Source organism: Equus asinus, chromosome 5, assembly GCF_041296235.1.
Source record: "Equus asinus isolate D_3611 breed Donkey chromosome 5, EquAss-T2T_v2, whole genome shotgun sequence".
In the NCBI taxonomy this organism is placed as follows: domain Eukaryota; kingdom Metazoa; phylum Chordata; class Mammalia; order Perissodactyla; family Equidae; genus Equus; species Equus asinus.
In genome coordinates this window covers 83629909-83655915 of record NC_091794.1, presented here as the reverse complement: position 1 = coordinate 83655915, position 26007 = coordinate 83629909, and the positions used below count along the sequence as shown (strand labels likewise).

General features: G+C 48.0%; 2 protein-coding genes across 38 annotated transcripts in view; both read left to right on the top strand.

The window, feature by feature from the left end:
• Positions 1 to 16635, top strand: part of MACF1 (microtubule actin crosslinking factor 1) — a 321924-nt gene extending 305289 nt beyond the window's left edge. For 17 of the 34 annotated variants that reach the window (XM_070510277.1, XM_070510295.1, XM_070510276.1 and 14 more), the window contains 7 exons: positions 740 to 757; positions 3749 to 3866; positions 4672 to 4740; positions 10819 to 11030; positions 11567 to 11677; positions 14231 to 14360; positions 15156 to 16635. In XM_070510277.1, the coding sequence (XP_070366378.1) occupies positions 740 to 757; positions 3749 to 3866; positions 4672 to 4740; positions 10819 to 11030; positions 11567 to 11677; positions 14231 to 14360; positions 15156 to 15412 (915 nt within the window). In that variant the 3' untranslated portion in view covers positions 15413 to 16635. The remainder of the gene's footprint in view (positions 1 to 739; positions 758 to 3748; positions 3867 to 4671; positions 4741 to 10818; positions 11031 to 11566; positions 11678 to 14230; positions 14361 to 15155) is intronic. The other 17 variants (XM_070510292.1, XM_070510291.1, XM_070510290.1 and 14 more) reach the window with 6 other exon arrangements.
• A 4002-nt stretch (positions 16636 to 20637) lies between these two features.
• BMP8A (bone morphogenetic protein 8a) overlaps positions 20638 to 26007 on the top strand; it is a 33629-nt gene continuing 28259 nt past the window's right edge. For 3 of the 4 annotated variants that reach the window (XM_044770419.2, XM_070510304.1, XM_070510303.1), the window contains exon 1: positions 20696 to 21177. In XM_044770419.2, coding sequence (XP_044626354.2) covers positions 20844 to 21177 — 334 coding nt within the window. In that variant the 5' untranslated portion in view covers positions 20696 to 20843. Of the gene's footprint in view, positions 21178 to 26007 lie in introns of all 4 variants that reach the window. The other variant, XM_070510305.1, reaches the window with a different exon arrangement.

Sequence of the window (26007 nt, the reverse complement as noted above, 5' to 3'; positions counted from 1 at the left end):
TGGAGGAACTGCGTCAAGGCCCCAAGGGACACTGTGCCTGCTGGACTACAAATAGGGCCTAGGTGTACTGGGGAGACGCCAGGCTCAGTAGTCTTCCCTGGAAAGCTGTGCTGAGTGTGGACATAACTGACAGGGAGCTCTGCTGTGTTGTAGCTTCTTTTGAGACCAAGGTCGAGGCATAGAAGGAATCTGAAACAGACTTCCTAAAATATATCTAGCAGCTTGTCAGGATCCTCTAAAATCCTAAGGGAAAATCTAGGATTGGCAAAGAGGATTTAGATGGCCATGTCAGATTGCACAGTTATACGCCCCAAATTAGGAACGGGAAAATCTGGGTTCCGTTAGTATATCAAAAATGTCTTCAAGTACACCAAAACCACATTGTGCTGCTCATAGCTGGGGGGTGCTGGATGACTGCCTTGTAGCCAACCCAGGGCATTTAGTTAATGAAGCTCCAAGCGATCTTATGCTTGCTTGTTGAGTTTTGTTTCCTTGTCTTTTTAATTACCTATGAGAGAAATGAGTTAACAAGAACAACATTGAGTGGAAAAGTTAGGTCTTCTTAATCTGTCAAGCCACATCCTGTGCCAGGAGCTTAGTAAGAACACGGTCAGTGAGTGTCACTCTCCTTGAAGACTGGTAACGTTATCACATGATTTTCATTCCTTAGTGTTAATTTGACAAAATGTTCTTTTTTTTTTCTTCCATTTCCTCCATCCTTTACTCTCACTGTCTGTAGTTCTTCCTCGGCAATCAGGTACAGTGTGCCTTGCAACATTCTTCTTCTCCATGGGAATGGTCTGTGTAGCTAACGCTGCCTGTTCTTTGCTGTGGGGAGAGGACGTAATCTGAAGCATGCCTGGGTCACACCTGGTTGTCTTACCAAGTGGAGAAACTGCTAACAGGGCTAGTATTGCAAAGCTGTCTTAGTAGCAAAAGGATATAAGTACATGTTTTTCTAAAGGAGATGAAATTTTCCATTCAAAATTAGATTGTCTGAAGACAATGATATTATGCTGGACTGAGTTAGAAGTAATAAGGTTCAGGGAAGATTGACACCATGCTATCAATCCATCCCACTTCTACAAAGAGCCTGACCTTGTGCTTCTATGTTGGGAGTCAGAATACCAGACAGCACAGTTCTGATTTATACCAAAGTCTTTTGATAGTGAACACAAATTTTATCAGGTACACTAAGTCGAAAAGTCTTGGGGTATTTAAGTACTCAGTCAGTTTAAATACTTTATTAATATTTATAGTTACCTGCACTTATTTTGTATTTTATAATTATAAGGTACCTGAGAAGTGTACTGTGGAAATCATCATTGGCTATAGCCTGAAGTTTGCCAATTATGGCCAGCCAGCAAAATCTAATGGGATCGAATTAGACTTGCAAAAAAGATTGAATGTTTTTGACTGCACTTGGTAACTCTAACCTTTTAGATCTTTTTGAGGGCTCTGGGGTCCTGTGTCTTCAGATGGAAGGAAATTGCATGGGTGAAATCTGTCTTGTGATATGAAATCAGAAACACTAAGAGTTGATTTGAAGCCCTCAATCAATGTTAAGTTCCAGGCACTGCAATTAATCACTAACTACAATAACCTTCTGCACCAGCGGGAAGAACAGAAGATAGAAAGAAACTAAAGACAAGAACAGTAAAACTTGCTTTAAATAAATCGTTGCATAAGAATGCCAAGTAGTATATAAAGGATGTGCCTGTTTGCTAATGACTGCATGCGGTTACCAGGGCCCCTTCAAAATGCCACTGACGTCCTCCTCTACTGGTCCATTGACCAGCAGAGGGTCAGATGAGTTAGTTCCAATGTTGGGAACAGAATTATGAAGCTCATTTTATATACGAGGCACCTGAGGCCTAAAGGATCATATGCCAACAGTCACACAGAGCTAATGTCATAGCCACTGCAAGAACCTTTGTCACTGTAAGGGATTCTCCGTTTAAGAGAAGGAAACAGAAGTTACCATTGCCTCTAAAACTCTGTTCTGAGGTGTTTGACTCACTGATGACCCAGCTCTGCCAGGCTTGTGCGGGTCCCCATTTTTAGAGCTGCCATAACCACTTCCGCTGCTCGTCATTCTGGCCTCAACTTCCCCAACCACTTTGGCCTCTGGTTTGGGTCAAACCCTTTTTTCCCCCATAGCTCAGCAAAAATAAGTTAGAATCTTTCAGAGGGATCTTTAGTAAGGAATTAAAGGGAAAAAAGCATGAAATAAGTGGAGTAATTCTAAAGGCTGACAAGTAAATTACAGGCCCTAGTAATGTAAGGATAAAGTACATCTTGGGGTCCTTCCCGATTCACTCTGGAGGGCCTTTAGGCCCTATTTCCTTTCTCTCCTCAGCTGTCCAGAGAAGACCCCAAATAGTGACTCAGGCCGTTGCTGCTCGTGGATGTGGTGGAATCCTCGATTCCTCCCAAAGGACCTCCCCGTTTTCACTTATTGGGCCAGCTTCTGAGGGAGACGCCCACAGAGCCGGAAGGGGCAGCTTCTTTCCCAGGACAGGATGTTTATTCCCTGACATCTCTGTGGGTCCCCGCTTTACCATGCTGTTGCTGTAGTCACTTTGTATGAAAACTTAAAAACTGTATGAGATGAAAGATGTAGGGCTATTTTTATTTTCAAAGTGAGGGGCTTGGGAGAGGGGTGATATTTTTTTCCATCATCTTGCCTGTATAAACAGTGCACTTGATCAGTGCAAAGTAATACAGAGAATTACCAGAAGTACATTCATTGTGAAGGAGGTTGGTTACGTGTCCTTCTCAAACACCCTTTTTGGCATTTTCAATTTTTGTGCCTTGTTTCAAGATAAAAAGTCTGTCCTCTCTCCCAGGAATACTCTCCTTGAATTAAATAATTTCGGGAATTCTCTCTCTCCAACCACCTGTTTGGTTTTTGTTTTAGGATCTCAGCATGATTCTCTTTTGTTGCCTCTTTATTTTGGGAAGAGGGTAATTTATGTAATGGGAAACTCCAAAGGTTGACAGGGCTGGGAAGTAGGAATGTTAGACAGGAAAATATAAATATCAAAAAGTCATACTTGTTTTAACATCCCGAAATGATTGTTGAATAGTATTTATAATCAGCATGGTAGATTAAAATTTCAGTTTCTTCAGCTAACCTTTAGAATAAATACCAGCTAATCATTTATTCAGCTGAAGAAACTTTTCTGCTGGTGACATCACAATTAGAGAATTCTTAGGGTTTATTTCTGAAAACCTATTGTGGAAAATCAAATTTCCTTCTAAGCTTATAATAATAATGATGCTTTGCAAGGGTTTCCTTGAGGCTTGAAATATTATTTGCTGTTCCCCATTTAACTTTTGAGCACACTGTATTCGGAAGCTGACATCCACCTTATAGCTACCTTTTCTTTTATGAAAATAAACTAGCATGACAAAGAATTTTATTATTGGGATTTAATTTAGGCAGAACCTTTAAAAGAATCAAAATGAGCTAATGTTGTATCTGTCCTCCATCTTGCCCCTTTGGTGTCGAGGCATGACCATCAGAAGTTAACTTTATCCCAGTAGAAAGTATATCAAGACACTGGTCTTTAGTTTGATATTTTGGCTTTCCCATATTTAAAATTCTTTTGTGAAAAATGCAAAATAGTTAAAATTCTCTCCAAACTATCAAATTGTCATTCTGTCTGAATACAGTCTGCTTTGGAAAGAAAGTCTAGCCCTGCTGCAAGGCATGCTCACTCATCAGTTTCCCTTGGTTCTGCAGTTCGGGGACTCCCAGCAGCTGCGGCTGGTCCGCATCCTGCGCAGCACAGTCATGGTCCGTGTTGGTGGAGGATGGATGGCCCTGGATGAATTTTTAGTGAAAAATGACCCCTGCCGAGGTAAGGAACCATCCTGAGCGTGAATTATGTGTTAGGTACGCCCTCACCGCTGATCTTTCATGCTTCTACAAAGTGGCGGTAGTGGGGTCTGTTTATTTTGTTGTTGGGCTGCCCAGATTTTGTCCCACTAGCACAGATTAGAACTTGTGGGTGCCAGAGAAGACCAGGGAGAGAAAGTAGGAGAGGTTGATGCTGGCAGGGGAGATGGGTTTTGAGAGACACAGTAACAAGAACTGGGAATTTATTGGTGTCAGCAAGCGTTCCAGTTTGAGGTATTAAATTAACACTAGCCTAGAAAGGAGTCTGATGAAGCCCTTCAGTTTCTCTGTTAGTGCTCCAGATCCCTCTGCCTATACTTCCTGGGCCTGAACCTTGGGGAGAGTATTGGGCCCCTCCCATGTAGGGAAGGACTGGGGAGCTCCCTTGACCAGGAGGAGGGATAAGGAGCCTGGGGCAGTGAGCCTAGACACTTCTAAGACAGATGATCACCTAAGCAAGACCTCAGGGTATCTGTCTGCTAAACATGAAAAGGCTGGCATGCCAGCCGAAGGCCAAAGAAAACGGTGAATTTAATGAGTGATGGCATCTGCAGCTAGAGGCGTGTGAGAGCTGCAGAAGGGGAGAAATGATCAAATTCCAGTTGCTAACTCCTCTTCAACTGCATCCTTTCCTTTTTCCTGTGAGCCAAGCTGCATGTGGGTATACAGGAGGCTCCCCCACTGTCTGCCAGTTTATGTTTCTTGACCAGTTTTTGCGTTTCCTGCTCTGTCTCTGTTTCTTTGTGTTTATATATTTTTTATTCTAGTTCACCATCCTGGGAGTAAAATAAAGCGCTCTGATTCCAGCTCTTCGATTTCCAGTCAGTCTCCCATAGGTTGGCTTTTAAGCTTTGTCCCTCCTACCCACACCCCAGCCCGTTGAGAATGGCTTTGCTTCAACTATAGCGCCTCTTGGCTCTCTGGTATCTGCTGCCTTTATGAATGCTTTCAAATAGCCAAACCATAGCTTTTCTAACTGTGATAAGTTGACAGAGCATAAAATGCTCCTGTTGAGATAGTACCCATGGAATTTGTTCTGAGTTTCTGTTTATTTAACAAATACTTATATAGCTTTATCCACCACACACTATTATAAGCACTTTACAAATAATAACACATTTACAGCTCTGTAACTGTAGATGCTATTATCTCCTTTTTATAGAATGGGAAATTGAAGCATAGAAATGTTAAATAACTTCCCTGAAAACAGACAACTAATAAATGTCAGAGACAAGATTCAAATCCAAGACAGACAGGCTCTAGAGTGTGTGCTCCTGACCAAGCTGCTGTGTGTCTGTGAGGCTACATACCCCCCACCACCATACCCCTTTTTGTGTGTCTATTAGTGGTCCAACCTGTATAATTAAACTATTAAGGCTTATTTATAAACCTAGCAGAAATGTTTACAGTGTAGTTATGTAACTTCTTTGGAAATGACGTATAGTCATATTCTGAAGCATTTAGAGATAAAGGGTACAATTCTCACAAGAATTCAGATATGCCCGTAAATAGTTCCTCTTATTTTAACTCATCCTGCATTTACTCCAATAGACCAGAGTAATCATTTTCGTTAGGAGTTCCTTTTTTAAAAAGTAGTTAATTTTGAAAACATCTATTCTGATAAAAACTTGAAAAAGTTTAATGAGTTTTAGAGTTTAATTATATTGCAAACCAACTTCCTTGATATGAAAGTCCTCTGTCATTATTTTAAATGAGGAGCAATATATATCATTTCAACCATAACTCAGTAAAACATTATTCCTTCCCAAATCTATTAATAAGGTTTTGTTTTTCCTGTCATGTCATAGCACTAAACAAATAAAAACAGAGATGCTGCATGTGATGTTTGGGAATCGTTGGTTGCCTGTTTGCTGCCTGCTAAATGTGCTCTATTTACAATAACATTATGCTGCTGGCCAAGGAAAACATTGCTTGCTTTGTCCTATCTTAATAGCTAAAAATTGGAACCCCAAGAAAATTTGGGAGAGCCATCTAGTAGCTATTTTCTATGGAACATAGTAGCCCTTTTCAGCATCCCTTGGAGCAAACAAGGTAAGGCTTTCCTCCGTGCCTCTCCAGGAGTGCGCTCCTAGAGTTCAGCAGTCACCTCAGGTCCACTGACTGCAGAGTTGAGAACTCCCCAGCCGTCGTAGATACCATAGCTCTACCACTGATGGATAGGGCGAGCTACTTCTAATCAAATGAAAAACTGTGCTGGGGCTAGCATGATGTAATAAGTGACTTCCAAAGAGAAAAGTTCCTTGAAGCTGTCTAGGGTTCTGTGAGGATTAATGTGGCTTCTAGAAGCACCACTTGGTGTAAATTTTGTATTCATTTGTGTAGCATTTCCTTGGCTCTCTGGACCATAGAAAATGTTATACTGAGGATAGTACAAAATTTGTAATAATGTTACAATACCGATATGCAGTATCATTTATCTCCTTTTACACAGATGTTTATGCATGTTGCTTTAGCCAAATGTAAAAGGTGAAAATACTCAACTAGGTAGGTTCCTGGTGCTGCCAAAATTGGAGATTTCAGTTTCTGAATTCATCCATGGCCAAGGAAATCATGATGTTTTGGATGGAGATTAAAAAAACACCTCAGCCTAAAGAATAGGTATGCCTTTACCTTAGGGTACTGTGTTTTTGAGCATTAGATAAATTAGTTCTCCCAAATAGGTGAAGATGTAGAAAACTTCATTTATGAAGATTTAAAGGACACAATTTGGCTTAGAACTGATTTTTTTTCTGTTATTTTGATAAAATACATGTAACATAAAATTTACCATCTTAACCATTTTTAAGTGTTCAATTCCGTGGCATTAAGTACGTTTACGCTATTATACCACGATCACCTGTCCATAGAACTCTTTTCGTCTTGTAACCCTGAAACTCTGCACCCATTAAACAATACTTAGAACTGAATTTTGACTAACAGGGCTGTTCCAGCCAACATCAGTGGCCAATATAAGTCCCTTAGAAAATGATGGCCTCGTTAGTGGTTGAAAAACTGAACTTGAGATGGCTACCTTCAGGGTCTGGTCCACAAGATGCAGTCGTTAAAAAACTCCCCAAAAAACCATGGTCAAATGCATTCGGAAGACACCGAGTTAAAGCTAAGTGGTTTCTTTACTGCAGGACTTCCCAGAGCTTACAAACTACTGCTTGCATTAGGGCTTTCCTGGGGCAAGGGGGGGTATGCAGTGTTTACTGAACTCCTTTTTGTAGGGAACGCCTCAAAAACCTCAGTCAGTTTGGGAAATTCTGCTCTAAGCAATGAAGGACCATCAAAGAATTATGAGCCATTTGGAGACGTCAGATTTTTATTAAGAAATTCCTTCTGGGGAATGGAGAGTGAGGGAGGGATGGGGACTGAGATGAGAAACAAGGAGACTTGTTGGAAGCCTGTTACAGCCGTCCAGGGTGGAGATGCTGCATGAGCCACATTAAGTGTAGGAGGGTCTGGAAAGGCTCGGCTGACTCCAGAAGCGTTAGAAGGTAGATGAATAGACTGAACTGCCATCGGGAGGGAGGGACCTACATCACCAACCAGGTTTTTTTGGTCATGTCTAATCAGTCATTGGATATAAGATTCTGACGTCCAGGAGGAGGGTCTGCTCTGGGGATATATTTGAAAGTCAGGCATGACCCTATGGTGGCACTGAGGTCTCAGGTGGATGAGCTCATCACCAGGTCAAAAATCTAAGGGGGAGAACAGGACTGTGGACGGAACCGAGGGGCCCGTCAGTGTTTAAGAAGTGGGCAAGAAGGAGTTGTTGGGGAGGAAGCGGTGGGGGGAGGTTTCAAGAAGAGCAGTTAGTAATCCCCCATAGGCAAATTACAAAAGCAGAGAGGGGTTTGTACCTGTCAGATTGTCAGATCTGCACATGTTCTCTCTCTGAGTAATACAGCGAGCATGGGGCAGAGTGAAGTAAATTGAATATACTCATACATTATTTTAGAGAGTGTACGTTGCTATAAAATTTTGGAGATCAGTTGACGAGTATTAAAAACCTTAAGTGTGTATCCTTTGTCCCCAGCAAATTGACTTGTAGAAATTTATCCTAAGGAAGTCATTATGGATGAGCACAAAGGCTTCTTCCAAGCTGTTTGTCACACAGCATTGTATACTATGTTTAAAAATTGTAAGCAAATTAAAAATACAACACAGGGGGCCGGCCCCCTGGCCAAGTAGTTAAGTTTGCACGCTCTGCTTTGGCAGCCCAGGGTTTCACAGGTTTGGATCCTGGGCGCCGACAGGGCATTGCTCATCAGGCCATGCTGAGGCGGTGTCCCACATGCCACAACTAGAAGGACCCACAACTAAAATATGCAACTATGTACTGGGGGGATTTGGGGAGAAAAAGCAAAAAACAAAAACAACACAGAGTTGGTTAAATAGACATCCATATGATAAAATGATACTTTGCAACTAGTTGAAATTATGCAAGACATATAGAACATCGAGGAATGTTCCTGATGTTTTTGTATTAAAAAAATATATGTATGTGTATATATATACACACACACACACACACACACATATATATATACAGTTGTGCAAAGGAATAAAGCCACACCAACATTTTAATAGTGATGTCCCCTAGGTTATAAGATTAAGCAACTTTTATTCTCTTTGTACTTTTCTGTATATTTCAGCCTTTCTACATTTTAAAAGGATTCTCCTCTGAGGCAGAAGTTATCAGTGACCTTTGCCAGAGTATTTTCAGTGGTGTGATGGGGACAGAAGCCTGAGTGGGATGAGGAGAAAGTGGAGACAGCTACTGTAGGTGATGATGCCAGGAGCTGGGGTGCTGGAAGCGAACAGCTCGTGTAGAAGACATTGGTTGTAGTCTTAGCCCTGCCATGGCTTTCCTGGACCTCAGCCTCTGAGTGCTTCAGTTCCTTAGTGACATAGGGATGCTGGCTGGTTGCTGATGATGGTCAAGTGCAGTACTGCCTGTAATCACAGTTTGTAAATGGCACGGTGCATGGGGAACATGATATTATTATATTATTACATTTAAAATGTCATTGCCCTCATCTGAGATCCATTTCTGAGTCTTTCTCTTCTGTCACTTTGTTGTTTTTTTTCTGGGAGAGTTGGCTCAGAAGTAAACTATTAATGTTTACTAGGTTTAAACCACACATCTAAAGTTCTTTAAACAATTCTGGTGTCTGAATCCTCAGCTGAGTAATGATTTTTCACTGATCAGTGTTATCTTGGTACTTACTGTATGTCCACCATTGTGCTGGGTACTTTAACAAACACAAGATAGCTAAGTTCTGATTCCATAGTTTTTTATGATGCGAAGTCTTACTGAAATACCCAAGTTAGTGCTGAAGGAAACTCTCTAAGAATCATTTAGTAGACACGAGGGAAGTGCTTAAGTCCAGAAAACGGATAAGTAGAGGCCAAGGAATGACCCTTAAGGGGCAAGTTCTCTTGGGGCCCGAGGAGGAAGGAAACAGCTTAGCATTCCAGGGAGCATTAAATCGTAGACCATCTGGACAAGGAGGACTCTGAGAGATCTGTCAGTCTGGTCACCTCTAGTGAGCCTGAAGAAACAGGCCCAGAGCAGGAAGACCTGGTTGGGGCAGTCTGGACTGTGAGTCAGAGCGTTTGATATCCAAGTTAGCCCTTTAACCTGATACTTTGTTGTGTCAACATAATAAATTGAGAAGAATTTGGATTTGATTAGGAATTTGGAACCACACTGCTTGGACACTCATAACAACCTGATTTAAAATCTGTTTCTACCAAGATTCCTCAAATTCCTTGAGGATGTGTGGGGTTAAGCAGAACAGAGAGTAGCACAATTACCTGAAATCCTCTACACTTGTAGTTTCTGGCTAAAATAAAAAATCTAAAATAGAAAAGAACGACAAATATTTTGTTTATAATGGTTCCCTTCTCCCAGGCTTCGCCAGCAGTCCCATTTGTCTAGATTTATCTAGTACATTCTAAAAAGTGAACAGTTTAGGATGAATGAGGTGGTAGAAGGTTGTTGCAGGATAACACCTTTCAGTGAGAAAAAATCTAAGAACTTATTCCAGAGGAATTATTTAGTAGTATCTTTCACATTTAACATTTGTTTTGGCTGTACTTGGTATCTTCTGACCGAATCCAAATTTTAAGTTCTGGTCTCACAGTTCCAGAAGGCCATGGGACAGCACTGTTGGCCTTCAGTGCTGTTTCCAGATTCTTTCCCCCTTACCATTCCTCTCCCACTTGCCATCTTCCCTTCAGCTTCTCATCGCTTCCAGTTTTTGACTTAACAGTTTCTCACTGGCAAGTTTTGTGCATGATCTTGATCTTTCTCTCTCTCTCCTCCCACATGTTTACTTCTTAGTGATTCTCTCCTGATCTTTTTACGTACTGAGTTCCTGGACCCCTTTCTTTAGGATTGTTATTGACTAAATTCACATAGAAGAGTCTAGACAATGTCAATTTCAGGGATCTGTTTTTCTCCACTATTTCATTACCACGTATCCTGCAAAAGTTGAGCAACAGTACACATGTACTATGAGAGAGAAAAGAAGGGTTTTGATTTAACCTCAGAGGTTTTTGAATTGCTGCATCTGCTTTTGTTTGACCAGCTACAGTGTGCTTACCCCAGGGGACAGTGGCAAGGCAAGATCATGACAATAGAGCGGGATGGTACTTTGTATACAAACATTTCTTTATTCTAGCAAACCTAGGGGCTTATTAAATGTGTTTGCAATAGGTAAGAATCTTGACAAGGCTGATAGATCATGAATTTATCTCTATTTTAAAAGAATCGACAGATGGTACTAAACCTATAACTTATATAACTGTTATCATGGGGTCAAGCAGCTGTATGACCATCAAAGGTAATATTTTTTAAGATTAACTGACATTGTATATATGTGTGGTTATTCCCTTTTTAGCACGAGGTAGAACTAACATCGAACTTAGAGAGAAATTCATCCTACCTGAAGGGGCATCCCAGGGGATGACCCCTTTCCGATCACGGGGTCGAAGGTCCAAACCATCTTCCCGGGCAGCCTCCCCTACTCGCTCCAGCTCTAGTGCTAGTCAGAGTAACCACAGCTGTACGTCCATGCCATCTTCTCCAGCCACCCCAGCCAGTGGTACCAAGGTACGTACTGACCTCCATTATGCCCTTCTTCCCTGTTCCCATCTTTGCAGATAATCATTGTTCAGTGTAGCCTCTGATAGACTCCAGTGAGGAGAGCAATGTGAAGACATACAGACCAAGCTCTACCTAGGCGAGGCTGACCAGGCCCTAGTGGTACACAGATACAGAACCTTTCAGATGACTACAGAGGACATTTGTTAAAATGTGAACTCAGGTCATTAAGTCAGAAACGCTTCTTTCCACATGTTCCCAGTTTGAGTGTGAGCCCATTCAGAGTTACTAATTTTGAAAATCCGGGCACTATCTGTGCAGCTGGAGCTAACAGAGAAATTTGCTGTTATGATGGGTGATGTACAAAGAATGCTGTTGCCTTTCAGCCTGGTCCCTTTCATCCCGTTGGACTGATATGCATTTTATTTTGTTTTCTGTTTCTTTAAAATTTAGTGTCTTCTATTTATTTTTTTGTTCCAAATTTGCTCCCTTTCTGTTCCATTTTCAATTGTTCCCGTCCTTCCCTTTGGATTTCCGTTTCACAGACTCCACTTCAGTTCTCTCGCTGTTATGACAAACCCTGGTTGGTAAACAGTAAAGCTGGCACCTCTGTCAGGGACACCCATTATCCTGACCTCCAGCTGCTCAGCCCTGAGGTAGAGTATGGCTTTGCTGACTAAGGACACAATCAAGGCGAGGCCCTCGCTAATGCCAAGAACTTGACCAGCTATTCTTCCTGACACGAATCCATGCTCTTATCCGTCTTTGTGGTGCTTGCTCTCACAGCTGATTCATCTAGTCAAGTGTTTTTCAGGAGTTTCTAACTCGGATTCACCAAAATTGGAGATAAATAAGAGATGCCTAAACTGGATTCTTTAACAACTTTCTAACCGTCTTTAGAATGATATTTGTTCAGGATGATAAACAATGGTTATTCTTGGTGATTTGTTTATTGATATTGCTTATAATCAGGCCTCTTGGAGTCTCCAAATGTCAGATACACAGACGAGTTACGAACACTTGAAATTCGACTATGGTGCATGTTCAACAGTCCCTCTTTGCTTAGAACAGAAGAGTGGTTGGTGCTCCCCGCCCTGAGCCACATCCCAGCGGCGGTTGGTATCTCCACACTGGTCTGAGGTGTGGGTGCTGTTTATTCCAGCCAAGCACAGAATCAGTGAACACTGCTCTGAGGCTCAGATTTTAGCTTCTGAATCTCTTGGCCTAGGCACTTGGGTGTGTACAGCCTTGATTTGAATACACATGCTAGCAATTAAGCATGTTCAAGTGCAGTCATTATAATGCCCAAGCACTTTTGGAAGAGCAGTGTTTCAGAAACAAAACATGGGCTAGCGGCTTGTCAGTAGCAGTACAATTTGCATTCCAGCTCCTTCTGGGAGCCATTGGATTCTTATGCCTCAAAAGAGAGCATTGTCTTCAATCCTGTAAAGCCTCAGCCAGAGGAAGCAGCGGGGACAAGAAGCCAATGCCTGTGAATGGGCTGCTGCTTTGGGGTTCGTCCCGCTCCACACTAAAACCAGTTCAGGAATCTGTCTGATTTCGAAGGTGATCTGGGGACCTACTGCCACTAAGACCCCAAGACTCAACCTGCTTGTCTTGATTTCCTCTTCCTTGATGGCTCCAGTTTCATGAAAGTCTCAAAAGTTCTAAAATTTTCAATGTTTTAATTAGGAAGTGCAAATTCTCATAGGATTCTGCTAGATCAGCCTTTGTTTTGTCTTAGGGTTTTACCTTTCGTTTCATTTCGTTTTGAGGTTTCATCTTTCCTTACCTGTTGGTGTTCTACAGGCCGTGTCCTGACGTGGACTCCAGCCCAGGGTCCCTGGGGCTGTGGGCTCCCCAGCAGCAGTGCTCACAACAGCGTCTGAAACTGGTGCTCTTCCTCCTGTGTGGGCCAGGAGGGTTTGTGCTTGAATGTTAATCACTTCCTGTCGCTTTTGCTTTTTCTTTATAAGTTAAAGAAGCACAAGAAACACAATGAAATCGGTTGCTTTATTCTTCTATCTGTATAAACATCTTAAAGGTCCTGGAAAACAATTTACACAGTTGACTTCACAGAAAAATTAGAAGCACCTGCTGTGGCATGAGTGATGTCTAAAACAGATCTAAAATATTCTTTCTCCAAATTAAGTGTACCACTATCTTCAAAAAACCACTCAAATAGGAGATGTGGCTCCTACCAGTAGCAGTGATAATCACATCCACCCAGCTCTTTTCCAGTCTAGGAAGTGCTTCTGCTCATGATTTATTCATTCAACAAGTTTTTATTGAGCCCCTTTTCTGTACCAGACACTGCTTTAGGTGCTGAGGATGTGACAGTGAACAAAACAAAGCCCTGCTTTTATGGAGTTTACCCTTCAATGCAGGAGGACAGACAACAAACAGGGAGCCTCCCAGGGCTGACGGCGGGGCAGCAAGGAGGCCAGCCTGGCTGGATGGATGAAAGAGAGGGAGTGCGGTAGAAATGAAGTCGGAGAGGCAGGGTCTGTCCCTGCTTTCCTCAGGGAGAAATAATGACACAGGTGTTAATTTAGATAAGTCACAGAGCCCCGACCCCAGCCAGGGTCTTTTGGCTCCCCATTCAGAGCCTCATTCCTGATCCCACAGTCCCACTCTTGTGTACTTCTACTAACCATTTATTTGATCCACAAGTCAAGTAATTGTATCTGCATTTGCCAAAGAGGAAGTAGAGTGAAGATCTTAACTTGACTGAAGTTACTGCACCTACCTAGTAATAGAGGTTGGAGTAACATTTGTATTTCCATATTAAATATTTGTGGCTAGAACTCATATTTCAAACGTCTAGCCTCAAAACTTGGATACTTGGGGTTATTTGAAATTTTTTTCCTTTACTCATTCATCATATTTCTGTTTGTTAAACTATTATAATCTTACTATTTGAGGAGTTTTTTCCCGTTCTAGTGGAAATTTGTCATTAAGATAGAAGGTATTGGAAGATATTTTGAAATTTTAAATGAACATGAAACCTTTATTTTGGAAATCATCCAAATACATGACCTAGGACACTTTCAAATTAAATCTTTGCTTTCCTGGACTTTTAATTTGCTTTTCGATCAATTAGACATAAGGAGGCTCAAAATTGAACTTTAAATTTTAAAATCAAATTTTAAAATTGAACTTCCATCCAAGATTTCACCAAGTAAATATGACCTTTTTATCCTTTTAAGGTTATTCCATCAACAGGCAGCAAGTTGAAGCGACCGACACCAACTTTTCATTCTAGTCGGACATCGCTTGCTGGTGATACTAGCAACAGCTCCTCCCCCGCCTCCACAGGCGCCAAAACGAATCGAGCAGGTGAGTGTCTGCCCTCGTGCCTGTGCGCTGGGACAGGGTGAGGACGGGTGACCAGGCTAGGAATTTGGAAGCAGCAGCCTCTCAGCAACGGTTCACGGCCCCCCCCCCCCCCCCCAGGGACATGTCAGGAGAGTAGCCTTAGGTGTGGTGCCCAGAATGACAGACCTGCTTTACTTTTCTCTGTCACTACAGCCAGCTCTAATCTTGCCTCCTGAGAGCAGGTGCTTCAGAAAGGGCCTTCTGAAGCAGGACCTTCCTCAGAAGCCCAGTGTTGGGACTGGCCCTTTGCTAGTAATTTTTCCAACGCCCCATATTTATTATTGCTGCTGGTGAGCCAAGAAAGTCAGAGGAGGATGGCATCTGTTCACCTGTTGATGTTCCTTGTGGGGACCTAGGGATTTGGCTTCATTTCCTGGCTCCCTGTTTCCTATCACTTCACCCCCATTCTCAGTCTGCTCACACATTACCCCAGCTGGCAGGCTCTCATCTGTGCCAAGGTGATCGAGCAGCCTCGCACGGCTCTGCTGTGGGGGCATATGAGGTAACGTGCTGTGGATAGAAGCTAGTTTCTGATCCTCAGAGCCAAGCTTCTCAAGCAGAATCACAAAGCCATAAAAGGTTTCAGCAACTTCTGGGTAGATGGGACGACCAGGGTTCAGAAAGGCTCTGATTTGCCCAACGTCACACAGCATATCAGGTGGTATTAGGATTAGAACCCTGGCCTCTAGTCACTTGTTCTCCCTCCCCCATCCATGCTGTCTCTATTAAGTCTGCTGCTTTATTCTTGAATTCCAGACCCTAAAAAGTCAGCCAGTCGCCCTGGGAGTCGGGCCGGGAGTCGGGCTGGGAGTCGAGCCAGCAGCCGACGAGGAAGCGACGCCTCTGACTTTGACCTTTTAGAGACACAGTCTGCTTGTTCAGACACTTCAGAAAGCAGCGCCGCAGGGGGCCAGGGCAACTCCAGGAGAGGGCTAAACAAACCCTCCAAAATCCCAACCATGTCTAAGAAGACCACCACTGCCTCCCCCAGGACTCCTGGTCCCAAGCGATAACACTGTACAAGCACCCCAAGCCTCTGTCCACCTTGAATCCTGCTCCATACGTTGGGTGTATATTTATTCTGAACGGGAGAAGTTATATTGTTAAAAGTGTAAAAGAATAATTGTGTTATGAAGCTGCCTTATTTTTTTTCTTTTTGTAAGTTACTATTTTCATGTGAATATTTATGTAGATAAAATTTGCCTCCTGGTAACCCTGTAATGGATGGGGCCCAGAAATGAAATATTTGAGAAAAACAAGTGAAAAGGTCAAGATGCAAATGTGTATTTAAAAAACAAAAAGAAGAAAGAAAAGACAAGCCTCTAAATAGGGTTTCTGCGCGGTGCAGGGTTGTAAACCTGCTTTATCTTTTAGGATTATTCCTAAATGCATCTTCTTTATAAACTTGACTTGCTGTCTCAGCAAGAGAAATTATATTAAACAAAAAATAAGAATCCTGCAGTGTTTAAGGAACTCTTTTTTTGTAAATCACAGACACCTCAATTAGCAAGAACTGAGGGGAAGGCTCTTCTAGTTGCTTTGTCCATTGTTTTTAATGTTGTGTGGTTTTAGCTGAGGGGAGGGAACCTCATCTAGGTAACGTTTGCACATGATACAGCAAAAGGAGTTTATTGCAATACTATCTTTGAATACTGTTTCAGTACTGGGTGTTTAAAGGACAAATAGCTGCTAGAATTCAGGGGTAAATGTAACTGTTCAGAAAACGTCAGAACATTGGAGTTTTAAGAGTCCTGGTTTATAACTTCCTATCCAGCCCAGCCACCAATAACTCCTGTGCTCACCAGAACCCAGGCCCTTGGCAGAGGGAGACTCCTTGGTGGCATTGTGAGTTATAGATTTGTTTATCTGCATTCTTTGCTATTTATTTAAATGGTCGATCAACTTCCCACAAACTGAGGAATGAATTCCACGAGCCTATTCTGAAAATGTGGACATAAACACTTACTCGTCCTTTAAAGGAGTTCACCAGCACACTTGTTAACAAGTCCCGTTTGCTTCCGTCTTTTTTTGTGCGTAATAAAATTAACTGACCAAGTGACCATGAAGAGGGGCTGTCTGGGGCTCCTGTTTTTTAGCTGCTCTTCCTCTTCAGCTCCGACCATGTTGCTGTGTGATTATCTCAATTGGTTTTAATTGAGGCAGAAACTAAAGCTCTACCAATGAACTGTTTAAAAACAAGACACACTTTTGTATTAAAATTGCTTGCAGTAACAAACATTTTGTATTTCCTGATTTTTATTCTCAACCATTTACCTTATATATAACATGTTACTCTGGGGTATGATTCTTTTGATGCATTATTCAAACGAGAATATCTTGATGGATAAATTATGGAGCTCATTAATAGATTTTTTCTTGTTTGTTTTATCCTCATTAATTTTATTTAACAAGGGAACAAAGAAATAATCAGGCTATCGTTAACATAAATCTGTAGGGTATCTGCCCCACTTATGTGATTAAGCAAATACCAATATGTAAAAAGATTAGAAATCACAGAGATCCTGGGGTTTGAGAGAATGGGGCCAATTTCCCACAGTGCACTGAAATTTCTGGTTAAATGACAGAATAGAATTTCAGAGGTAGAAGCAAAATTGGTCATCAAATCTAGCTCCTTTATTCTACAGATGGAGAAACTGGAATGGGAAAAAGGAGGAGAAAGTGATTTGCTTGGATCACAGAACGAATAAATGGCAAAGTGGACCTTAAATCTCATCCTTGACTCCCTATTCAAGTCTGGCAGTTTTGTTTGCCCCAGCCCTTAGTTGGCTTTATAATAATTAGAACAGCCAAAAATCAACTAATTCCAACAACAGGCATTAGACTGGGAAATAACTAGAGAACTTGAGAGGGAAGAGGGTTCAAGCTCAGCCACCTGTATTCTTGATCAGAGGCCATACTCTTGTGATATGGGAAGTTGGTAAGACGGACACATGTTTGCCAAAGCTGTTTGGGGCCAAATATCCAGATTAAAAGAAATGTGCAGGCTGATAGATCCTGAAGGAAGTGTTTATTCTCCGTGGAACTGAGGAACTTTAAGATGCCAGAATTTTGTGTAGTATAGTGGTTTTTGCCCAAATTTGCTGCTCCCTTTAGGTCTCCTGGCTGCAGAAGCATGCTGAAAACAGCTTGACCGCCATCTTTTCAGAGTCTGGACCATGGTCACTTGTTTTTCTTACCAAGTCATTCAAATTTTCCTTCAGTCTTTGCAACAAAGCTCAGCTAGTGGTGGAATCTGCAGACAGTATATTTGCATTCAACAAACACCTGTATGCAAAACCATGTGGGAAATAAAGGGATGGCAGGAAAAGGGTTAAAATAAAATTACAGTTCTGTGATACAAGTGCTGAACAAGCAATGCAGATTTAGTGTCTGCTAGGATAGAGCATGAATGCGAGTTCCTGAGGCCTTGAAGGACAATCGCTAGCATTAATGAGTGCTTAGTGTATGCCAGTCACCATGCTAAGTGCTCTAGATGCTTGCTCCTTTAATCCCCATCACTGTCCTACAATTGTGAGCCCCATTTACAGATGAGAAACCGAGCCTGAGAGAGGTTAAGTGACTTGCCCAAGGTCACAGTGTTGCCAGGTGGCTGGGGAAAGCCCTTGTTTGACACCACTTTCTGCAAGAAAGCTTCCCCACCTCAGTTCCCTTGCAGCTCTGGAGTTCTAGGATTCTACGCACACATCACCGCCTCTGCTCCCTCTTCCCTTCCAGGCACTTTGCCCGCCCCTCTGTCAAAGAACAGCCTTCACTCTGCCTTCGGGAATGACTCAGGTTCACCTGACTGTCACCCCTGTTAGAGTGGGGGCCGCTCGGGCCAGGGAGCTGGCTGGCTTCATCTCTGACTCAGGCCACAGCACAGAGCAGCCCAGGGGTTGTTGCTGAATCGAATCATGGGGTGACGCCCTTTGGAATGGCTAAAACCCAATGTTTAGGTTTATGGGAATGTGAGGCCCATTGTTTAAAGGACACAGCTATCTCCGCTTGCCCTAAACTGAGTGAAATGATTTCTGCTATTACAAGAATCAGCCCAGCACTGGGCTGCTTGCAGTCTAGCTGGGAGCCCGGTGTTGCACGATGCACACCCTGAGAATTACAGGCTAGATCTGAGGCCCCAAATGATAGTGTGGACTCAAAGGGGAGTGCAGAGGAATGCCCAGCGGCACAGAGAAGGACAGTGAAGGGCGCAGGAGATTCAGAGACCCAGACCAAGCCTAACAGTCAAGGACACCCCCTTGACTCTGCTCCCTGCCTCCACATGCAGTCACCAAGCCCTGTGGATTCAGCCTCATAACAGCCTTCTCCTCTGCCCTCCACCCATGGCCACTGTCTCCCTCTCTGCCCTCTCGTTACTGCGACTGTGTCCAACTGTGGCCCTGACTCCAGTCTCTCTCCAGTCCATGGTCCCCTCTGCATCCAGGCTCTGGTCTCGCCCTGGGCACATTCAATGGCTAAGCTGCAGCATGCTTAGCCAGGTTAATTTCCAATTCCAAGCACTGTGGAAATTGACCTGTTGGGTACAAGGCAGACTAGGCAAGGGCTTAAGGCTGCAGCAAATGATTGTTTAGATTTGTTTTGATATTTTTTTAGAAGTTTGAAGTGATCATGGGAAAGTGTGAATTTTATTGGACATCATACATTCATTTTGAAGTTTAGTCTTGAAACTACATAGGGGCCCATAACTGCCTGGAGTCCAGAGCCCTCATCCAGCCTCCCTGCAAGGCCCCTTGTGGTCTGTCTCTTGCCAGCCCCTCCAAGCCTCAGCTTCACCCTCCCCTTTTGGCCCCCCCCCAACACACACCCCCCCCAGGCTCCACTGAACAGCTCACCTGCATGTGGCCACCTGCCCCAGCCCAGCTCCACTGTTGTGTGACCTCGGGGAAGCCCCTTAACCTCTGTGCGCCTCAGTCTCCGCACCTGTTAACAGAGGGGATTTAAATGGCATCCACTCTATACAATGTGTGTGCATGAAAGCTTGATGCAGAATGTGCCTGGCACACCGTAAGCGTTATTTGTTACCTGCCGTTGTTATGCTCCCTCGAATCTCAGGGCCTTGACACAAGCTGTTTCCTCTACCTGGAACACTTTCCTCCCACTGACCTTCCCTGTCCTCCCAGGCCAATTCCTTCTAGTCTTCCCAGCTCGGTCTAGGTGTCACCGCCTCCCAGCGCAGCGCCTTAACCGTAAGCGAATAGACGCAGTGAGAGCGCGCCTCGGGAAGTGCAGGCTGTGCGGAAGGGCTGGTCCACCGAGGAGTTTCCCTGAGGAGCCATCTCTCTGCAGGCCGCTGGGGGCCGTGACAACTTAGACGCGCAAAGGCTCTTCCTGGACGCTGGCGAGGGCCCCAGAGCTCCTGGGACGGCCGGAGGCGGGTGCGCGTCTTCCGCGCCGGGCTGAATCGGCACCGGGTTCCCCGGGGCGCACAGCGAGAGCTGGCGGGGACCGCGCAGCCGCAGGTACAGCTGGGGCGGCCCGCGTGGGCGCAGCCCGGGAGCACGCGGGAGCCAGGTGGGTGGGCGCGCCAGGAGCAGCGACCGAGCAGGTGTCCGGAAAGGAGAAGCCCCCAACAACGGCGCAAGGGGACAGCGGGGAAGGCGCCGAGAGGCCTCGAGGAGCTGCGGTGGCGGGGAACGCGGGCCCGGCTGCTGCTGGCAGAGGAACGCGCCCCACTCTCGGGACATGGCCAGCACCCGCGGGGCCCCTCTACCTATAGACCCGGCTGAGGCGTTTCGGGTTCTTGGGCGACAGTCTGCGCACCAAGGCGGGGCTGCCGGGTCCCTCCGCTGGCCGGGCCGAAACTCGGGATCCCCGCCCAGGCGAGGGCGCCCGGACCCGCCCCGCGGGAGCCAGGTTCCTGATTTCCCCGGACAGCGCTGCTGCCCTGGGGTCCCTAGGCCGAGGCCCCCAGCCTGCAGGACGGCGCGGCCAGCGGCAGGGAGCGGAGCCCAGGACGACCCTGAGGCCCCTGACGGCCGGGCTGCGGACCCCTCGCCCGACGGGCGCATCGCCCACTAGCGGGTCGCATCTCGAGGTAGCCACCTCCTGCCACACCAACCGCACCCCAGAGCCCCTTCCCGGGGCGTGGGTTCCGCGGCCTTGGCCCCGCCCCTGCGCCCCATTGGTCGGCCTGGAGGGGGCGGCACCCGGCGGCCGCTCGGAGCACAGGGGCGGCGGCCCAGACGGCGGGGCCGCCCGGGAGGAGCTGGGGCATCCGCGCTCCGCGAGCCCGACGGCAGCTCGCCCGCCGCCCCTGCGCTGAGCCGGCCTCGGCGACGCCGGACTCGCCGACAGTCCCGGGTCCCCTCGGCCGGAGCGCGCCAGGTGCGGCGCGGGGGGCGCTCTAGGGCGGCGCTCGCCGTCGGGGCCCGGCCGGGCGGCCGCGGGGCGGATGCGCGCCCGGTGATTGCCGCGGTCCGGCCCGCCATGGCCGCGCGCCCCGGCCCGCTCTGGCTCCTGGGCCTGGCGCTGTGCGCGCTGGGCGGCGGCGGCCCCGGCCCGCGCCCCCCGCCCGGCTGCCCGCCGCGCCGCCTGGGCCCGCGCGAGCGCCGCGACCTGCAGCGCGAGATCCTGGAGGTGCTCGGGCTGCCCGGGCGGCCCCGGCCCCGCACGCCGCCCGCCGCCACCCGGCCGCCCGCGTCCGCGCCGCTCTTCATGCTGGACCTCTACCACGCCATGGCCGGCGACGACGCCGAGGACGGCGGGCCCCCCGAGCGGCGCCTGGGCCACGCCGACCTGGTCATGAGCTTCGTGAACATGGGTGAGCGCGGGCCCGGGGGGCGGCGGGGCCCGGCGGTGACGCCCGACCTCCGCCCAGCGCGCGTGCGGGACGGCGGGCTGTGTCCGCGCCCATCGGGCCCCGGGGGAGGGACGCGGGCTGCAGGGGAGTGTGGAATGACCTGGGCAGGGCGCGCCCGGGCCGTGAGCCGGGCGTGACCGTGTCGTGGACAGGGCCCCGCAGAGTCAGGGCGGGGCAGGCTAAGGGGTGTGGAGGTCGGGGCCCTGCGGGAAGGGCAGGGGCAGACGCGGGAATGTGAGTCAGGGCCGTGAACCTCCACCCGCCTCCCAACACACGCAAGCGTAGGAACCATGTCGTGTCGGGTGGCCCTGGGCAGTCCAGGAGGACGGGCTGGTCCTGGGCAGACAGATGAGTAAACAGAGGCTGTGATGCTGTCCCTGTGATAAGGGCAGCGCTGAAGACAGTGGCAAAGTTCAGTGTGGAAGAGCCCGGTCACATCATCAGAGTGACCAGAGCTGAGATGAGAACCGGTGTCCTGGGTCCACAGCAGCCTCCTCCCCGGGCCAGGGCCCCAGAGGCGTGGGTGGGGGTGTGGCTGTCAGGGAGCCAGTGGGCAAGGAGGTGACTCTGAGCTCAGTGGGGCAGGCTCTGTGATCTGTCACCCTGGGCCCGTGCTTGGGACATGGCTTGGCCTGTGGAATGACCCACTGGGCAGCCTGAACCCTCTTCATTCTCCCAGGCAAAGCCCGGCTTTTCCTCTGCAGAAATTTTACGCCAAATCTCGGAGCCGTTTACCCTTAAAGTTCTCAAAGAAACCTTTTCCATCACCAAACTCTCTTTAATCTACTGTCATGAGTGTTTGTCCGCTATCCGCTTTGCCTGCTGCCTGTGGCTAGGGAGGGGCAGGGGCTGGGCTGGGGCAGACACCAGCCTGGACCTGGGGACCCAAGGACTACAGCTCAGCCTGCGGTGGGGAGAGCTGTGGGCCCGAGAGCAGGGAGAGGACCCTTGCAAGGCCACCAGCCCCCTTCACCTACAGCATCGCCCTTAATCCTCCCAACAACCCTGTTACCAGCCATGATATTTGCCCCTCTCTCAGATGAGGACAGTGAGGCTCAGAGAGGCAGTGACATGCCCAGGATAGCACAGCCTTTCTATGGCCAGAACAGGCTCAGACTGTTTGGCCCGCCATCCAGTGCTCAAGGTGGCAACGTTTCTGCTGTCAGTGGGTGGCTCTCGGAGCAGAGAGAGATTTCAGAGGGGTTCGGGTGGAGGAACCTAGGGACCAAGCAGCACCGGGTTCTGTGGGATCTCAGCCTTTTGCTTCGTACACTATTGCGGGAAGAGGGGACAGCCATGGAGGCCTCTGTCCCCCACTCCAGAGCTGGTGGTGGGCTGAGCTGGGGGAATGAGTAGCAGGAGGCCACTGTCAACCTCTGCTGAGAGCCCAGTGCCCGGCACAGCAATTGGGCCAGTGGGTTCTGGATGCCACCTTCCTGGCTAGAGGCAGGGTGGGGACTCGGGACAGAGAAGACCATATGTGGACCTGAGGCTGGAGCTCTGTCCTCGGGACAAGCTGACCTGGGCTCAGGACCAAGAAGAGCTGCGGATGCAGTCACCCCGGGAATGTCCCCAGGGGAGCCATCCATTAGAGTGAGTCACCACCCAGCCCGTGTCCTGCTTCCCTCAGCGTCTCCTGGGTCAGGGCGTGCTCAGCCTCGGTGGGAGCTGCTGCTGGAATCAAGCAGTGCCCTTTGCTCAGGTGGACCTGGTCCCTTTCCTGCCTCTGCTGTGTGATCTTAGGCAAGTCCCTCCCCCTCTCTGAGCCTCAGGTCCCTCCTTGTAAAATGGGGATCCTAGTGATCAATGCATCCTCGGGGTTGTTGTGCGTTTGGTTGATGGGGGGGAGGAGCAGAAATCAGCCCCTCTCGTAGGGTGAACCTGGCCCTGGTCACTGCTGACCCCGTCCCTCCCAGCTGCCGCCCGGCTTAGGTGTGGATGTGACAGGAATGTCCCCACGTGTCTCATACACACGAGAAACCCAGGAACAAATTTTAAAAGCCAACCAAAGGTGTGTCTACCTGTTTTAGACTAAAAGTTAGCATTTGAAGGTCCATAGCTTTATAATTCCCCATTTCATCCATGCAACGACGGGTGAAGCAGTTTCACCAGCCTCATTTCATGGGCTCAGAGAGGTTAAATGTTCACCCCAGGGCCACACAGCACCTCCCTGGCATCATCCAGGCTGTGGATGCCAAACCCCAGCTTCTTCCCGCGCCATCTCTGCGCGTTTCATTAAGAGCTGAGGCTTGTGACGCTGTGAGATTCACCAGCAGATCTCTGTTCGTGGAAGCCCAGGCTGCGGGCGGCCCAGCCGGCTGTCAGAGGGCCTGCTTCATTCTGATGGCCTCATTGCCCTCACAGAGCTCTGTCGGTTAGACTGGTTTTAACTGGTAATTACCTGGGCTGATGTGGGGGTTAGACACCTACCAGGATTCTGACCTGGTTTGGAGGCCCGGGCCCCAGGCCTCTGTGGGTCGGCGGCCCCTGAGCCGCCATGGAGTCTAATAGCAGAGTCGCTGTGGCACCAGCGCCCACGCCCAGGCTCCCACACCCGTTGCCTCCAGCTCCAGCTCTCCTGGCAGCCACATCTGGCTCCTGGGAAGCCAGAGCTGGTGCCTGCCGGGCTGCCGACCGTCAGTGGCAGCCAGTAGGACCCAGAGGCCGTGGGCCTCTCGCAGCCCTCCCGCCCGTGGTCAGACGTCTGTGTCCGAGCAGATGCTTTGTTGCCTGGCTCCTGACTGGCAGTGCCTGTGCTGGGAGGTCACGGCTGTGGCCAGGGCCGCCGTTGGCCCTGCCTGGCCTGTCTGTCAATCTCAGCCTTGTGGACTCTTGGTTCCCCTTGGCCAGGATGCTGGAATGGGGGCCGATACCCACGAGGAGCAGACGGAGCCTGTCCCTGGTGTCGCCTGTGCTCAGGGAGAGGAGAGCCCTGAGCTGGGAGGCCACACGCAGGTTCTTGTACCGCCTGGACCCACCACTGATTCCTGTATGTCCCAAGTCACGTCCCTTCCCTGCTCAGGGCCTCTGATTCTCGTCCAGCCTACGGTGATGGTGTCAGAGGACAAGCGGCCTCCAGCCCTGGCCCTGTGGCTCTGTGTGGGAGGTGCCTCCTCACAACCCCGCCCGGTCCCCTCGACCCGAGTGTATGCGTGACTGGTGCACCTGGGGCGCCTCAGGCCGGCCCCGGCCCCTGAGGGAGGAGGACATGAAGGACCAGCTCCACGTGTTCCTCCTGAATCCTGTCACCTCGTGTCAGCCCAGCAGCAGGTGCCCGCGTTCCAGACTGAGAAACTGAGGCACAGGCAGCACTGTGGGCAGAAGGCTAGCCAGGAACAGATGGAGCCACCTTCACTTTTGTCCCGACCCTTCCCTGCACCAGACTGAGCTATTCCTGTGATCTCCGGCGGCCGGGGACAGGGGTGTTGGGTTTGGGAGAGGCAGGGCTGAGTGGGAATGAGGGACTTGCCCGGGGCCTGCTTGACTCCGTGACCTTGAAGGGGTGATGCTTTACCTCCACGAGCCCCGGGCCACTTTCTTTGGATCTTTACTAGGGAATTCTTCCCTTTTTTCACCGAGTCACTCAAGGATCATGAGGTACCTGCTCAGTGCCGGGCACAGTTCTCGTTCCTGGGATATGACAGTGAGTGAAACAAAGTCCCTGCCTGCATGGGGCTGACCTTCTAGTGGGAGAGTCAAGTGACAGATACATAAGCCACAAAGATGAGTGTCAGGTGGTCTGGACAGTGACACCCCCATCTGGACACCAGAGGGCAGGCAGGACTGGGGTGGGGACTTCTGACCTGGACTCAGACGGGCAGGGTTTGCATCTTCGCTCCACCACGTGCTCTCAGTGTGACCTGAACTTTCCAGTCCATCTTGGAGCCTCAGTTTCCTCCTCTGTAAAATGGAGATGCTCACGGCGCCCACGCTATGGGGCTGTTCAGGGATTATGTGAGACAGTACCCAGTGACGACCAGAAGCCGAGAACCTCCGCGTATGTTCCTTCATTTGCATGTCACAGTTACGGTCACATCTTTGTTGTAAAAAGAGGAGAGTGAGGCTCAGAGAAGTTAGGTGATTTTCCCAATGCCACACAGCAGGTCGTCTCCCTGCCTGCACATCCTCTGCTCTTCTGCTATACAGAAGCTGCCTCCACCCAGCCTGGGGCCCATCGTTAAGTGCAGTAAGTGCTGCTGAACTGGACTGTGTTGAATGTTGTAAACTGAGAATCCTGTTTGTAAGTGTCTTTATTGTTTTGGGGTTTACAGAAATAATGCATGCTCGTTATACAAAATTCAGACCCCTCAGGAACACATGGCATGAGCGCCCTGGGTGCTCTACTCCAACCAGCCCATCCCCTCGGCAGCCAGTCTCTTATTTCTATCACGTACATTCAGGTGGCCTGTTCTTCAAACTTCCTGTAAATGGAGTCGTACAGTTCATACTCTGTGTCTAACTTTTTTCAGATTCGTCCATGTTGTTGTTTCGGTAGTTCTTTTCTTATAAATGAGTTGTATTGCGTTGCGTGACTCCACCACATTTATCCATTCTTATTAGTGGACATTTGGGTTGTTTCCGGTTCGGGGTTGGGAATAAAGCTGCTCTGCACAGCCGTCTGTTAATACGTTAACCCTGGATTTTAATCCTGACTGTGCGGCTTGGGAGCTGGGAGGCATTACACAGGTTCCTTTTGAAGTCTCTGAGCCTCATTTCCTCACTTTTAAGACAAAGTGAGCAAGGCCTCCCTCCCAGCTTGCACAGGACTAAGCGAGATGTGCAGTGAGGCCA